This window comes from Mobula birostris, chromosome 2 (genome assembly GCF_030028105.1).
Source record: "Mobula birostris isolate sMobBir1 chromosome 2, sMobBir1.hap1, whole genome shotgun sequence".
Lineage (NCBI taxonomy): Eukaryota > Metazoa > Chordata > Chondrichthyes > Myliobatiformes > Myliobatidae > Mobula > Mobula birostris.
In genome coordinates this window covers 198,235,789-198,250,270 of record NC_092371.1, presented here as the reverse complement: position 1 = coordinate 198,250,270, position 14,482 = coordinate 198,235,789, and the positions used below count along the sequence as shown (strand labels likewise).

The following is a 14,482-nucleotide window of genomic DNA, read 5'->3' as shown; positions in this document are numbered from 1 at the left end:
CATAATACTTGTACCCTCTATTATCATATCAAAACAGATTTCATGGTGACCAATATTTTAGGTTTCCTGCTTTTACTTTATCAAGCATCTTTTCACTATGTCCCATAGAAAATAATTCAGAGTGGATCAATCATAAACACATTAATTTTACTTGTAGTACAGGGAGACCATCACCGGACAAGCACTGGTGATAGCCTCCAAAACACAGATAGCATCCTTTATACACATGTGCAGCTACCTACACCTCAGTTAAAGGAAAAGGCGCATTCTGTCCTTCTGCTTAATCAGTGTACAGTACTTAGCATCCTTCTAGTAATGCATCTGTTAGTCTGCAGTTTGCCGAGGACTCATGTTCCATTGGCATATGTTGCTTGAGCACTATTATCAAAGTACTCTGGTACAATAGATGTTTCATTTTGTTATAGATAAAATGCCATTTTGTTACTACAAATACACTTCCACATTCACTCCTTTTCGTCATTTCATGACAACGCATTTCACCTCTGAAATATACACAGGTATATAAAGCAATAATGCAGTTTCAAAGCCCTACCCAAAGTTCTCTTTTCACCAATGAGTACCCATTCCTTTCCTTAATATCCCCTCCTTTGTCCTGTTAATTTACATTAAAAAATCGTACAAGTCATTATGATAAAATCAATAGTTATACCATAATGCAGAATTATTGCCTGTCATCCTCCCAGAGTCCCAAATAGCCACCATCCACCTCCTGGAATGCAATAGTTGTGATACTGATGTCCTACTTTCTTAATCTCTTTGGTAGCTTCTCAGTTGCCAAATTAGTTATATGTTCTGATTTGTCAGGTATTTAAGGGCAAGAATGTTGTACTATCAGGGGCACAATCCATTCTGTTCTGTAATGTAGCCACCAGTTCTGCAATCAACATTGTTAACGTTTCTTGGGTTTGATCAAGGGCATAAGCAGTCTCATTCGCTATTTATTTCAAAGCCGATGCCATATTAATCAGTTACCGGGACAATTTTGCAGTCCCATACATGGGAAAGGCCATCATGCAAAATCTCTCAGCTTCTGTTCCGGATCCATGGGCCACCGGACCAGAAGGTGGTGAGGTAGTGACACCAAGTGTTGCATGTGGAGCACCACATAGGCAAGACAACAGCAGCCCTTCCAGGGCCATGGCTTTCTCCACTTCCCCTCATACGTGGGGGACATGCCCAGCAGCCCGAAAACCACATTCCCATTAAGTGCTGTTCAGTAAACAGGGAGGAATGAGATTAGTCAGTTCTGCTCCCCAGATAGAGACCCTTGTCCTTCCAGTTGCAGTGATGTTACCTGATCAACACCCCTAGCCAGTGCGCTGGACAATTTCATGTGGGGAACGTGGTCGCCATACTTCCTGGGGCTGCACCAATTGTGCTTTAGGGTGGGGGGGGGGTGGGAGAACAGATCATCTATTAAAACACTCATAATGACAATCAGTGTCTGTCCTGTAAATGTTCAGGATTTCAGTTCGGCTCTGCTCATCCCCGAGTTATTCCTGAATGCATATGCAAACCCCATTTACAGTAAGTAAAAGAAACTGCTCATAGCAAGATGCCTCCTTCACCGTGGAATGGAATATGGGCACAAATCCAACATGCCAAAACATTCAATCATTGGGCATATTCATAACTGAGGGAAAGGAAATAGTTATGAGGAGGGGCACTGTTATATGCCAAGATATCCATTAGTTCTGGCATCACTGGTACAAGCAGGGCGATCTGTCCAGTGTTGGGGGGTCTCATGTTTATGTTGGCGCAGAACTCTTTTTACAAGGAGACGTATGTATCTATGATGGCTTCTCTCTTACCTTGATAATTATATTAGTGACCCACAGTACCTGGAGTGGTCCTTAAAATAGAGGTTGCAAGCAATTCTTCCTCTTAAATATCCAATCATCTACGTAATCTCTAGCTGTATGTTGTGACACTTAGTGTCAGTCATCATTATGCTTCCTTCACCTGTTGATAACACTAGGTGATACTTTTTGTCAAGGATACACATCAGGCCAACATGTTTTCATCCAGATTATGTACCTACCACTCCAGCAGCCTCTGCATTCAGCACGTTAATTCTTCGTAACTTCCGTCATCTCCAATGGGATCCCACCGTCAAGCACATCTTTCCCTACACCGTCCCCCACTTTTCACAGCGATCACTCCCCTCTGAACTCCCTTGTCCATTCACCCCTCCCCACTGATCTCCCTCCTGTTTTCTCCTTGCAGGCAGAACAAGTGCCATATCTGCCCCTACACCTCCTCTGTCATTCCTATTCAGAGCCCCAAACAGTCCTTCCAGGCAAGGCGACACTTCACCCCTGGATCTGTTGATGTCATCTACTGTATTTGGTGCTCCCGATGTGGCTTCCCGTATATTGTTGAGTCCTGACATAGGTTGGGAGACCATTTCGCTGAACATCTACATTCCATCCACCAGAAAAAGAAGGATCTCCCGGTGGCCACCTATTTCAATTCTACTTCCCATTTCCATTCCAACATGTTAGTCTATGGCCTCCTCTACGGTCACACTCAGGTTGGAAGAGCAATATCTTGTATTTTGTCTATGTAGCCTCCAACCTGTTGGTATGAACATCCATTTCGCAAACTTAGGATAATTGCCCACCCCCACCTTCACCACTCCTTATTCTTGTTTCCCTCTCTCGCTTTATCTCCTTACCTGCCCATCACCTCCCCTTCTCTTCCATGGTCTTCTACCCTCTCCTATCAGATTCCCCTTCTAAAGCCCTTTATCTCTTTCACCAATCAGCTTCCCAGCTTACTTCAACTCTCCCCAGTTTTACTCATCTCCTACCACCTTGTACTTCTTCCCCTTTGCCCACCTTCTTCCTCTAACTTCTCATCCTTTTTTCCAGTCGTGATGAAGGTTCTCGGCCCTAACGTTGACTCTTTACTCTTTGCCAAAATGCTACCTGACCCAGTTTCTTCCAGCATTTTGTGTGTGTTGCTCCAAATTGTACATGTTCATTTGCTTAACCCCTAGTAGTGCATCAAATGGCATGTGCAATGACTGCCCCATTATGATCTTGTTGGGGGACAAGCCAGAAGTCTTATTGCTTGTGGCCCTCATGGTCATGAGGACCAAAGGCAACATTTCTCTCTATCTCAATCCAGTTTCCTCACATTTTACTAAACTTGTTTTTAATTGTTCCATTCATTCTTTCTTCTCAGCCAGCCAATTGAGGATGGTAGCTAAAATGGAAACGTTGGTCAATCTGGAAAGCCTTACGTACTACTTTTATTACCTTCCCAGTTAATGGGTACCATTGTCACTAGACTCTTTCCAAGAGATCTCGAAACTTAAGATAATTTCCTTCAATAATCATTTAGCTACTGTAACTGCATCATTCTTTCTGCAAGGATATGCTTTAATCCATCATAAAAAATATCAATAATGACCAATACATATCCATATGAAGGTAATTCTACAAAAATCTATCAGTAAATACACAAATGGTTCACCAGAGGATGGCGTATGAGATCCTTCCACCTTCACTAATTTCCCTGGATTTTGTAAAATACATATCATACATTGTTCACAACCTTGATTTACAGCTTGTGATAAACCAGGGGTATACCACGTTTGATTTACATGATCTATCAATTCCCTTCTCAGCCTCAGGGGAAAGAGGGTATCGTGCCCTGAAGGGGAGTAGAGCATTCAGGTTCTGATGCATAATATAGTTATTTCCAGCCATCATAATAAGCCATACAGTGAAGATAACAGTGCCATTTACTGAATTGTAGGTCTAAACGGAATCTAGAGAAATCTCCGGAGGCTTTCAAGGCATTCTCATAAAAATGTTCCAAACTTACACAAAATAGGTAGATTACTACTGAAATAGTATTGTCCACAATGCCTCTCTGGTATACACACATTAAGCCCCTCAGAATGCAGGTAATAGCAGCTCACATATATACAATAAATTTCTTCCACGCAAGTTTACTGGCACATCTGGAGAAAGTAGAAAGGTATGATACATATTCCGGTCTCCTATGCTAACCTCCACCGGGTCTGATTTTGGGACATTAATAGGTTGCCCCCATTCCAGTTACACAAATAACATCCTCTTTCATCTTAGGTGGCTCCTGCATCCACCAGAAACTGCATTGTCTACTGACATTCAGGACTATGGTGGGTTCACAAGAGTGCCGGGTAGTAAGCTTAGGTACCTGAATAGGTAGCCATGCCTGACCAATCTGGGGATCTTAGGACCTGTCAAGATTATTATTACTCATCCCCATGTACTATTAATGGTAAAGATGGCACTGGGGAAATTCTGAGATCCATCTATGTAAGGTTTACTTGCCTGCCTATAAGAGGGCCAGCCAGTCTCTCGCCCAGTGTCCTACTTGCCTACAGTTAACGCAAACATTTCTTCCTCCATGGCCTCTGCCAGCAGCTCTACCCCTCCTTCCTCTTCCCCAGCCAGGTCCCTGATTCAGGTGGAAGGAATCTGTGCACAAGGAAATGACTTTCTCCCTTACACTCCTTTTCCCTGTCCACTAGATCTTTTGATGCTGAAATCAATTCTGCTTGGGGTTTTGCTCTCCATCCTAAACAGGCCATATTTCAAATCAGGCCAAAGACCAATATAAATTGCAGGTCCTGTAGCCTGCTCTTTTAGCAATCCTGAATATTGTTCCATTTTCTGTACTAGTTTCTGTATGTATCCTCCTACACTCATCTCTACCCTGTGTCTCCATAATCTTAGACCAATTTGCCTTTTTTGGGGAAGGCAACATGTAATGCATCGTACATGTTTTTTTTTAATAAAAATCTTCATTTGTCTTGGTGGCAGGCCCTAGTTTGGCACTGTTTTGGTGTTCCTGAAAACCCTGAAATTTAACCTCAAAATTCAAATATGGGGCCTAACTGTGCCCTCATTAAAATGTCCAAATCCATAATGCTAGGCTCACGACACAAAACAATGGTTTTAAGCTTCTGAATAGCTTTTTCCAATCCTGTCTCAGGGTTGGGCAGTTCTTCTACCAAGCACTGAATGATAAGTTTTTAACTGGGTGAACCAGTTGGACCTCAACTTGGTGGAACCTCCAAGTTCTGACAAGTATCTTTTTGCTACGTCACATAACAAACAAAGAAGTCAGAGTAGATCAATCATAAAAGCATTTATTTTACTTGCAGCAAGGGAAGACAATCACCACACAAGCACCAGTGATAGCTCCCAAAGATAGCTTAGTCACTCCTTTATACACAGGTACAGCTATCCACACCTCAGTTCAAGGAAAGGGTGCATTCTGTCCTTCTGCTTAATCACTGCACTTGGCATTTTTCCAGTAGCACACCTGCTGGTCTGCAGTTTGTCAAGGGCTCAGGTGCAACATTATGCTGATGGAACAAATGTTATTAGCAAAGCACTCTGGTACGATACAAGTTCCATGTTGTTACAGCTAAAAATGCCATTTTGTTACTACAACAAGTACATTTCCACAACTTCTATCTCCTCTGCTTCATTCTTTATTAATGGATAAAATAGTTAATCTTCCTTTGGGTGAGTAGTAAGCTATTGACTGCAGAAACTCTATTTCCACATCTCCATTTATTTTAAAATTTTATTTTAGAGATACAGCGTGGAGAGCAAGCCCTTCCAGCTCACCAGCTCATTGAATGTCGCTGCCCAGCAGCCCACCGATTTAACTCTAGTCTAATCACAGAACAACTTCACAATGACCAATTAACCTACTAACCAGTATATCTTTGAACTGTGGGAAAATGCAATAAACACTAGGGTGTTCTGAATCCCCAGTAATTAATATTCTTTTTTTTAAAAAATTCATTTACCAAAATTGTCTACATGCATTACCCCACTATTATTTGTAGACCAAACTTATCAAGGAGCGATCCTTTATTATCTTTAACCTCAATCCAAGTGGGTTTCATACTGCTTTTGAAAGAAACAATAAAATGAATGGAAGGAAGAGCTGAGAGGGGGTTAAAATGTTCCCAATGCAAGTGAAATATTTAAACTAGATTCTTGAAATTACTTATACTTAGAACTTAGCTCGATAAATGAAAATGCAAATCAGTCTGTGCATTATTAACTACAAGTGGAGTGGAAAATAATATGGAAAGCTAAGCATAATTTTAAGATTTTTAAAACCTGCATGCTAGAAAACTTCTTAATTGACTAACAGTTTGTAGTGCTGCTGAAAGCGAGATGAAACAATAGACATTTATGGGTTAGACATCTTACACAATCAAACATGGTGTTATCTGACTGTTCTGAAATTTCTGCACATGAATAACAAGTCAACTACTCTGGAGACAAAGATTCAGCCTTTCAGAAAGTGGAAGAGGACTGTCACTTATTACTATAATGGAATCCTCATCAACATTGAAATGCTTGTAATTTTCCAGACCTCTCAGTGGTGATTCCAGCAGAATGGCATTGTTGCCTCTATGTATTTTAGTTTCTAAAGTATTTTTCTGGGATTTATCAACTTTAGTTTCATCTTTACTGTCCTTGGCCATTAATTGTAATTGGGCACTTTTCCCTACAATATTAACATTAACTGTTTCAGCCTGATTGTTTATGCTACAAATTCTACCAGAGATAGGCCTGGACTTGTTCTGTTGAGGTTGATCCAGTTTTGAAGAGCAGAATGGGATCAGTGTGTTCTTCTCAGCTCTTAATCTGATGCCTCGTCTTTGCTTTCTAATTATTGAATCCTCTGTATCACTATCTTCACTAGACAGATACATGTTGCAACACACACTTGTTGCAACTGTTGATCCACTCCCATTCGCTCGTTTCATTTTGAGCTGTTTGCTTAATTTGTTCTTTTCCACTGTAGAGGAGGAGCTCGCTAGCTTTGAAATTTGGTTTGAAAACACAGTTGGATCACGAGTTCCAACAAACCTTTTCATTGAACCTTTTACAATCTTCTTTTCAGGTACAGTCAATGACCTGGTATGATGACCAGCAGTTTTGTCAGACGAGTAACTTTCACTTCCTGCCTCCTGAGTTTCTGAAAACACAGTCCTGGTCAGCTTCTTCTTATTAAAATTATTTGCGAGTTCTTCCTCAACAAGAGACTCAGTATGTTCTCCAACAGATGGCAAATCGCCTTGAACAGAAGTAGAACAGAGCAAGAAGTTGTTTTCGCAAGAATTAAAATTTGGTTGAGGCAAAGTTATAAATTGGCATGAATTCTTCAATAGAATTCGTTCTTTTAAAGGCAGCTGATCAAAATCCTGCAACATAAATGTATCCTCATAAAATAGCTCCATGTTTTTTCGAACACACTCCTGAGAAGGGTCTGCAATGTTTTCCTTCGATGCCTCATCCTCTGTTAATTTGATGGAAGAGCTAATGGGAACACAACAATTCGCACTAGTCACTAATCGAACTTGTTCAGAAGTATCACTTTGTATTGTAGGGGTACACTCTGAACGTGGTGTACTAAATGATTGATTCCAGTCAATGTCACTTAAATGCAGCTCTGCAACCAGTGAAGATACTGATGGGGAAGTAGTAGAGGGACTCATCCTATTTTCTGATGCTCTGAGAAATGAAGTCTCATTGTCAGATTTTTCAACTTCTGCACTCTGATGATTTGCAGGTTGGGAAATTACTTCTTTAGATTCCTTCCAGAATTCTTCGGGCAACACAGAATAATCAGTAGAAACTTTAACACAAGAGCTCATATGTGTGTAGCTGGAGGGATTTGTTTGTTGACCTGAACTTTTTGGACCAGGTTCCATTTTTGCAGCCAAACCTTTATGAAGAGGTTGTAAATTCATCCTTGACATTAATTGCGAGATTTCATCAGGCACTGGTACTGTTCTGTCTCTTTTCTTACTTTTACCTAAATTAAAACACAAAAAGAGGCAGGTTGAAAACGCAGATGCAAATCCTAGTCAGGCTAAAGCAATGCTTTGAATACCATTTTGTTAAATGGCAGTTTACTCGTTGTGGTTTAAGATTGGCCTTGGCCCACAAGCCTCAGACATTCTTTGACAAGTGTGATATAAAAAGATACATTAAAACACAGATTTTCTATTTCTAATTGTAATCCATGCCTCATTCAAAAGAAAGTCTCCAGACATACATGGCTGTGACTGTGAGTGAGGAGGAAGCAATGGTGGGGAAAAATATTTATAAGATGTTAAAAGAAAAAAAAATCACAACATTATTTCTCCTAGACAGTTTATAAGTTGTTTGAGTGAAGTTTTCAAATTAACAGCGATTCTTTTGGGATCCTCAAATATAGATCAGAAGTTTATTTGTCCATCAGTTATATTGGGGCTTCTACAAAGATAAATGGCAAAAGAAGGCTGCATTCTGATTCTGAAGGTAAGATGTTCCTTATCCAAAGCTCTTTAAAACCAGGTGCCTGAGGGGGTTGGAGAATGGGGGAACTCTGTTACCACACAAAGGACTCAACCATCTTCTGTTTTTTCCTAACCAATACAAGTATGATATTAAATACAACAGCTGTTGAACTAGCACAAATGTAACCACTTATTAATGTCTTCCAGATCTGGTGAAGCAGCTTAGAACAAGAGGAGCAGCCTCATTTGGGCTCCCTTCATTCTAAATAGACTTTTCCTTTCTCTCCATACATTCAGACCTGAAGTCTGAAATTCACTTGAACATTAGAGACACAAGAAATAAACCCAACCATTTTCACTATGTTTCTTCTCCGCTACAAAGCAGAAAATCATAGGTGGATAAATTCATCCTTAATTTGTTAATGCCACTGTATCCCAAAAGTCAAAGAGTCACCGAATGTAATTCCACTGTGTAGCATTTATTCCACGGTCCTGCTGGTTACTGCACTTCAAGTACACATTCAGATTTTTTTTTATATATATATATATAAAGAAAATGTGAACTTTTCTGCATCTACCACTCTTTCACACAGTGAGTTCAATACCCTTTGACCCTCTAGATAAAAACATCCTTTCTCAGCTTCTCTAATTCTCAACACCTATGTCTCTAATGCTAAGAGAAATTGGCCTTGGCTACTTACCCCATCTAGGACATTCATGTGGCTCCTCTCTCAACCCTGACCCCCTGCAACACTCACTTAGCAATGGCATTATTTGTTGACCATGCCATTTTAAATCAGGACAGCTTCAAACAAAATGATGCATTGGCACATATGGAAAAAAATAAATTAACACTTGTCATGTATGTCAGTGGCTAGCACAAGCTGCTTCTGTTAAATATGGCCCAGTGTTCCCAATGCAACTAACAACAAATCCATTCCTAACAGTGGATAACTTACTTTTTTGATGCTTCTTCTCCTTTCCTTCAGCTTTCTCTCCATGAAATTGAGCAGTAATGTCTGGATACGCCGCTCCAAACAAAAGTTGCTCCTCAATGGTTGTCACAGTATTCTGAGAATCTTCAGACCGTTCATTTGAGAAAACATAGTGTTCTAGGAAATGGAAAGAGTCATAAAAGTTTCTCCATGAGGCTGCTCAGCTCAGTCTTGACACCAAGTGCTTGAAAAGAATTTGTTCAGAAAGGTCAATTCACTATGAGAATTAATTTGATGTCTTATTATGGGATAGATGATCAGTGTCACCATTTACATCATACAGGTTGAGTACACCTTATCTGAAATTCCAAAATCCAAAAATCTCCAAAATCTGAATTTTGTTTTTGAGCACTGACATGATGTCATGAATGGAAAATTCTCCAAGTTGCTGGGAAGGTTCCCAGATGACGTGCAAATCTCTGTGCACCAGACAGTTCTGAGAAATGACCACACAAATGCAATCAACAGAAGTTAATGAAAAATAAAAAAACACTGCATAAAGAGAAAAGTAAAGAACTCAATTGCACATTGAAAGAATAGATTCCTCAGCAGAGTAAACACATGCTGCTTAATAGTATGCTGATCATGAAACAAGCAAAGATCTATTACGACAAACTGAAAATTGAAGGCAATTGTGAATATTCAACAGGCTGGTTGCAGAAATTTAAGGAAGGTATAGCATTAATATTTTAAAGATTTATTGTAATAAAGCCTCTGCTGATCACAAAGCAGCAGAGCAGAGAAATTCATTGATGAGTTTGTTGAGATCGTTGCTGCTGAAAGTCTAACATGCTGAACAGCTGTATCAGTACAGGTGTATGATGAACAAGTGCAAGACACAAATTCAGAGTTGGGAATGATGGAGATGCCAAGTAGCCACAATGTCCACCTGGGCAACCAAAGTTGCAATAGATATTAAAAATATTATATAGAACTACCTTCAGGGTATATGCATAAGCTGTATATGTAATGTAAAAGAATTTCGTGTTTAGACTTGTGTTCCATCCCCAAGGTATCTCATTATATAGATACAAATATTCCAAAATCTATGAAAACTCCAAAATCCAAAATACTTCAGCCACAAGCATTTCATATAAGGGGTGCTCAACCTGTAATATGTTGAAATGGCTGATCCAAGTTATCTGGCCTTAACCAAGGCTTGTCCCACCGCTGCCTGTAAGGAGTTTGTATGCTCTCCCTGTGACCATGGCGGTTTCCTCCGGGTGCTCTTGTTTCCTCCCAATTTATAATTAGTCACTGTAAATTGTCCTGTGATCAGGCTAGGATTAAATTGAGGGATTGCTGGGTGGCACGGCTAGAAGAGCAGGAAGGGCCGACTCTGTGTTATATGCCAATAAATAAATAAATAAATAAATAAACAAACAAACTTATCAGAAAGAATTTGCAAACACACAATCAATTCAAAGAGCAGTACTGATTATTAAATATTTACAGCCATCATTAGACCCTTTCAGATTCTCTTACATGGGCTGTATTTTTACTGACCAATTTTGTACAGAAAGCTAAGTCTATGATTACTAGCATTGCCTTTTTCCAATTCAAATTTTGAAAAAATTGAAATTATCTACCTGGTTTTTCCCACTGAATTTCAAAGCATGGAATCCCATTCCGGATTCTTATTTTGACAATTCTTTGAAAGTAAAAGAAAAATATTAGAAACTCCAAAATACACATAAATCTTACTGTATAATAATGCATTAGAATTCTAGAAAGATCTGTGGTTACTCCTCGCTCTCATTACTTGGCTACTCTATAAGAATGAGGTTCAGATATTTGTAGTGGATGATTATTTCCATAACACAGGTAAATTACGTAAATGTTTGTGTGCCCTTCCAATTCTTATATTCAAATATTAAAAAGTCATCTTCAATTTTATAATTATAAATAATTTCAGCATTTTAATCAGAATTTATTAAAAGAAATATACAAATAGCAATAAATAATTTGGTTCAAAGTCAGGCTGGAAATATGAAGTAAAATCAGAAAAAGCAAGAAATACCTAGCAAGTCAGCCAGCACTTGAGAGTGAGAAACAGAGTTAAGATTTCAGATTTGTTGACCTTTCCTCAGAGTTGAGAAAAGTGAGAAATATAACAAAAAGTTAAAGCTGCAGAGAGAGGGATCAGGACAGAGAGAGTAAATGAGAAAGGTCTATATTAGGCTAAAGACTAGGAGAGACAGCATGATAGAAATGGTAAAGGAGCCATCTGGAAGGAGGTAGTAAAAGTTGGATATACATAAAAAATGACAAGATACTCTGACAGGAGTTGCAAATGGAATGAAATCTTAAGTATCAGAAGTGAAGGGAGAAGATAAAACTTAGTCACTAGAAACACTATGTGGAATTATTGATTTCACTGTTGGTTTTGGAAATCTGCAATATGCCTTCAAGTTTAATTTAATTGTCATTTAACCATTCATAAATGCTGCCAAGCAAGAGTGTTTCTCTAGGGCAAAGGTGCAAAGCACAGTATCTAGCCATACACAGCACAAGGCATATATAATTTAGTAGTAAAAGTCACACCAAAAAATATATAATTTAGCCCAGGTACTGAGTCCATGAATGTTGTCGGCAAGAGCAAACACTGGAGGGCAGCACCGCCTCTCTTTTGGGTGGCTGCAAATAGGTGACACTGCAGCATGAGGCCTAGTCTGCACTACAACCGAAGCCACACAGCTCCTCCACCAATAAACAGTGAACTGAACTTGCAGCATTCCATTTTACCAATATCCAACAGGGAATTGTGATCACAAGAAAGATGACTAAGACAATCACTTGCTGTCAGACTGCACACTGCCTTTGCGCACCGACGCCTCTCTGTGGCAGGCAGCAACGTAGTCCGCACCAAGTCCAGTTCCACCGCCAACTGGCAGGTGCGGGTAGACCAGCAGTACCTGAAGTTCTTAATGTCCAGCAGTGTCCGAGCTCGCCACCATCTTACTGGAAAGTTTGTCATAAGGTGAAATACTATTTGATAGGAGAGGAAAGAACCAACTTCCGATAGGGCGGAACCACTCAAGGTTAAAGGGGGGAAACATTTGCTTGAATGTGAAGGAAATGGGCGATGTCCTTAATGAGAAATCTACATGAGCATTTACAAAGGAGAAGGATGTGGAGGACAGGGAGATCAGTGCTGAGAGGTTTACTATGCAGATTATTTGAAGTAAAGGAGAAGCCTAGTGTTGTGTCTTTTAAAAAGCATTAGGGTGAAAAGGTCCCCAGGGCCCGATGGGATTTATCCTAGGTTATTGAGAAAGGCAAGTAAAGAGATTACTGGGGACCTGACCATTATCTTTGTGTCCTCAGAGGACCGACAAGTAGCTAATATTGTTCCATTGTTCAAAGGGGGAACCAAGGATAATCCTGGAAACTATAGAGTGGTAAGTCTCACATCAGTGGTAGTTACTGGAGAGAATTCTTTGCGATAGGATTTATGAGCATTTGGAAAAATGTGGCCTAATTAGGGAGGGCTAGCTTCCGGTAAGACGGCTGTGTGCTCAGTCACAGCAGCCTCTCAGAGTTCAGCATTGTTCATCCTTTGCATCTTTCTTAGGATCGCAAGGTATTGCTGGACATTGAGAACATCAAGTGCTGCAGCTCTGTCCCATTGGTGAGTTGCTTGGTGGCGGTGGAACTGGACTTGTTACGGATAATGTTATCGATCCAGACAGCCAATTCACAAGGGGGAAGCTGTTAGAGGCAGTGTATGGTCCTAAAACAGTGCAAATGATTGTCTTGGACATTTTTCTTGTGTTTGCAAGACCCTGTTGGATATTGGTAATGTAGAATACTGCAAATCTGGTTCACTGGCAAGATTGATGGCAGGGGAGCTGCATGGCCTTAGTTGTTGGGTGAACCAGGGCCTCACGCACAGGGTCACCTGTTGTAATAGCCAAGGGGAGGAGGTGCCAGTGGTGGAGTGGGAGAGAGCTGGAGTATGTGCTGGGTTGGTTGCTGGTCCCTTCCTTAGTGCTGCCCTCTAGTGTTCGCTCAGTAGAAGACAAGCTGGATTGCATTTGCCTGTGGTTGTACTAGCACGCACCATTAATCTACAGGCCATGACACTCAGGGACTTGGACTACCTTTTATTTGACTGTATGTTTCCCTGCTATTGTAACTATTTGTGCTGTGTATGACTGTCAGTATTATCATGTTTAGCACCTTGGCTCCAGAGAAACGCAGTTTCATTTGGCTGTATTCATGTGTACACTTGAATAACAAACTTGAAATTGAACTTGGTGTGGGGCAAGTCGTGTCTTACTAACTTGATTGAGATTTTTGATGAGGGTGATTGATGAAGTTAGAGCTCTGGATGTAGTCTACATGGATTTTAGTAAGGGGTTTGGCGAAGTCCTTCATGGGAGATTCATCCAGAAGATTCAGATGCATGGAATCAATTGTGAATTGGCTGTTTGGATTCAGAACTGGCTTCTCCATCGAAGAAATAGGGCGATGAGCAAAGGGACTTATTCTAGCTGGAGGTCTGGGACCTTTGCTGTTTGCGAGATATATAAATGACCTGGATGAAAATGTAAATAGATGGAGTATGGAAGTTGTCCTGTCCAAGACTGAAAGAAGCTGCAGAAGATCATGAACACGGCGCAGCACATCACACAAACCAATCTTCCGTCCTTGGATTCACTTTACACCACACGCTGTCAGAGCAGCGCTGCCAGGATAATCAAAGACATGACCCACCCAGCCAACACACTTTTCGTCCCTCTTCCCTCCGGGAGAAGGCTCAGGAGCTTGAAGACTCGTACGGCCAGATTTGGGAGCAGCTTCTTTCCAACTGTGATAAGACTGCTGAACGGATCCTGACCCGGATCTGGGCTGTACCCTCCAAATATCCGGACCTGTCTCTCGGATTTTTTTGCACTACCCTACTTTCCATTTTTCTATTTATGATTTATAATTTAAATTTAATATTTACTAATTTTTACTATTTTTAATATTTAATCTTTGTAATCCAGGGAGCAGGAAGCGCAGAATCAAATATCGCTGTGATGATTGTACGTTCTAGTATCAATTGTTTGGCGACAATAAAGTATAAATTAATAGGTTTGCAGATGATACAAAGATTGGTGGTGGTGGTGTTGTGAACAGTGTAGATGACTGGCAAAGAATACAG

General features: G+C 40.3%; 1 protein-coding gene across 1 annotated transcript in view; it reads right to left on the bottom strand.

Annotated features, from left to right (window-relative positions):
• Window positions 1–5,173: 5,173 nt before the first annotated feature.
• LOC140209940 (flap endonuclease GEN homolog 1) overlaps window positions 5,174–14,482 on the bottom strand; it is a 38,952-nt gene continuing 29,643 nt past the window's right edge. The window contains exons 12-14 of the mRNA XM_072278619.1: window positions 10,920–10,981; window positions 9,295–9,447; window positions 5,174–7,869 (exon numbers count right to left, since the gene is read on the bottom strand). Coding sequence (XP_072134720.1) covers window positions 6,311–7,869; window positions 9,295–9,447; window positions 10,920–10,981 — 1,774 coding nt within the window. The 3' untranslated portion in view covers window positions 5,174–6,310. The remainder of the gene's footprint in view (window positions 7,870–9,294; window positions 9,448–10,919; window positions 10,982–14,482) is intronic.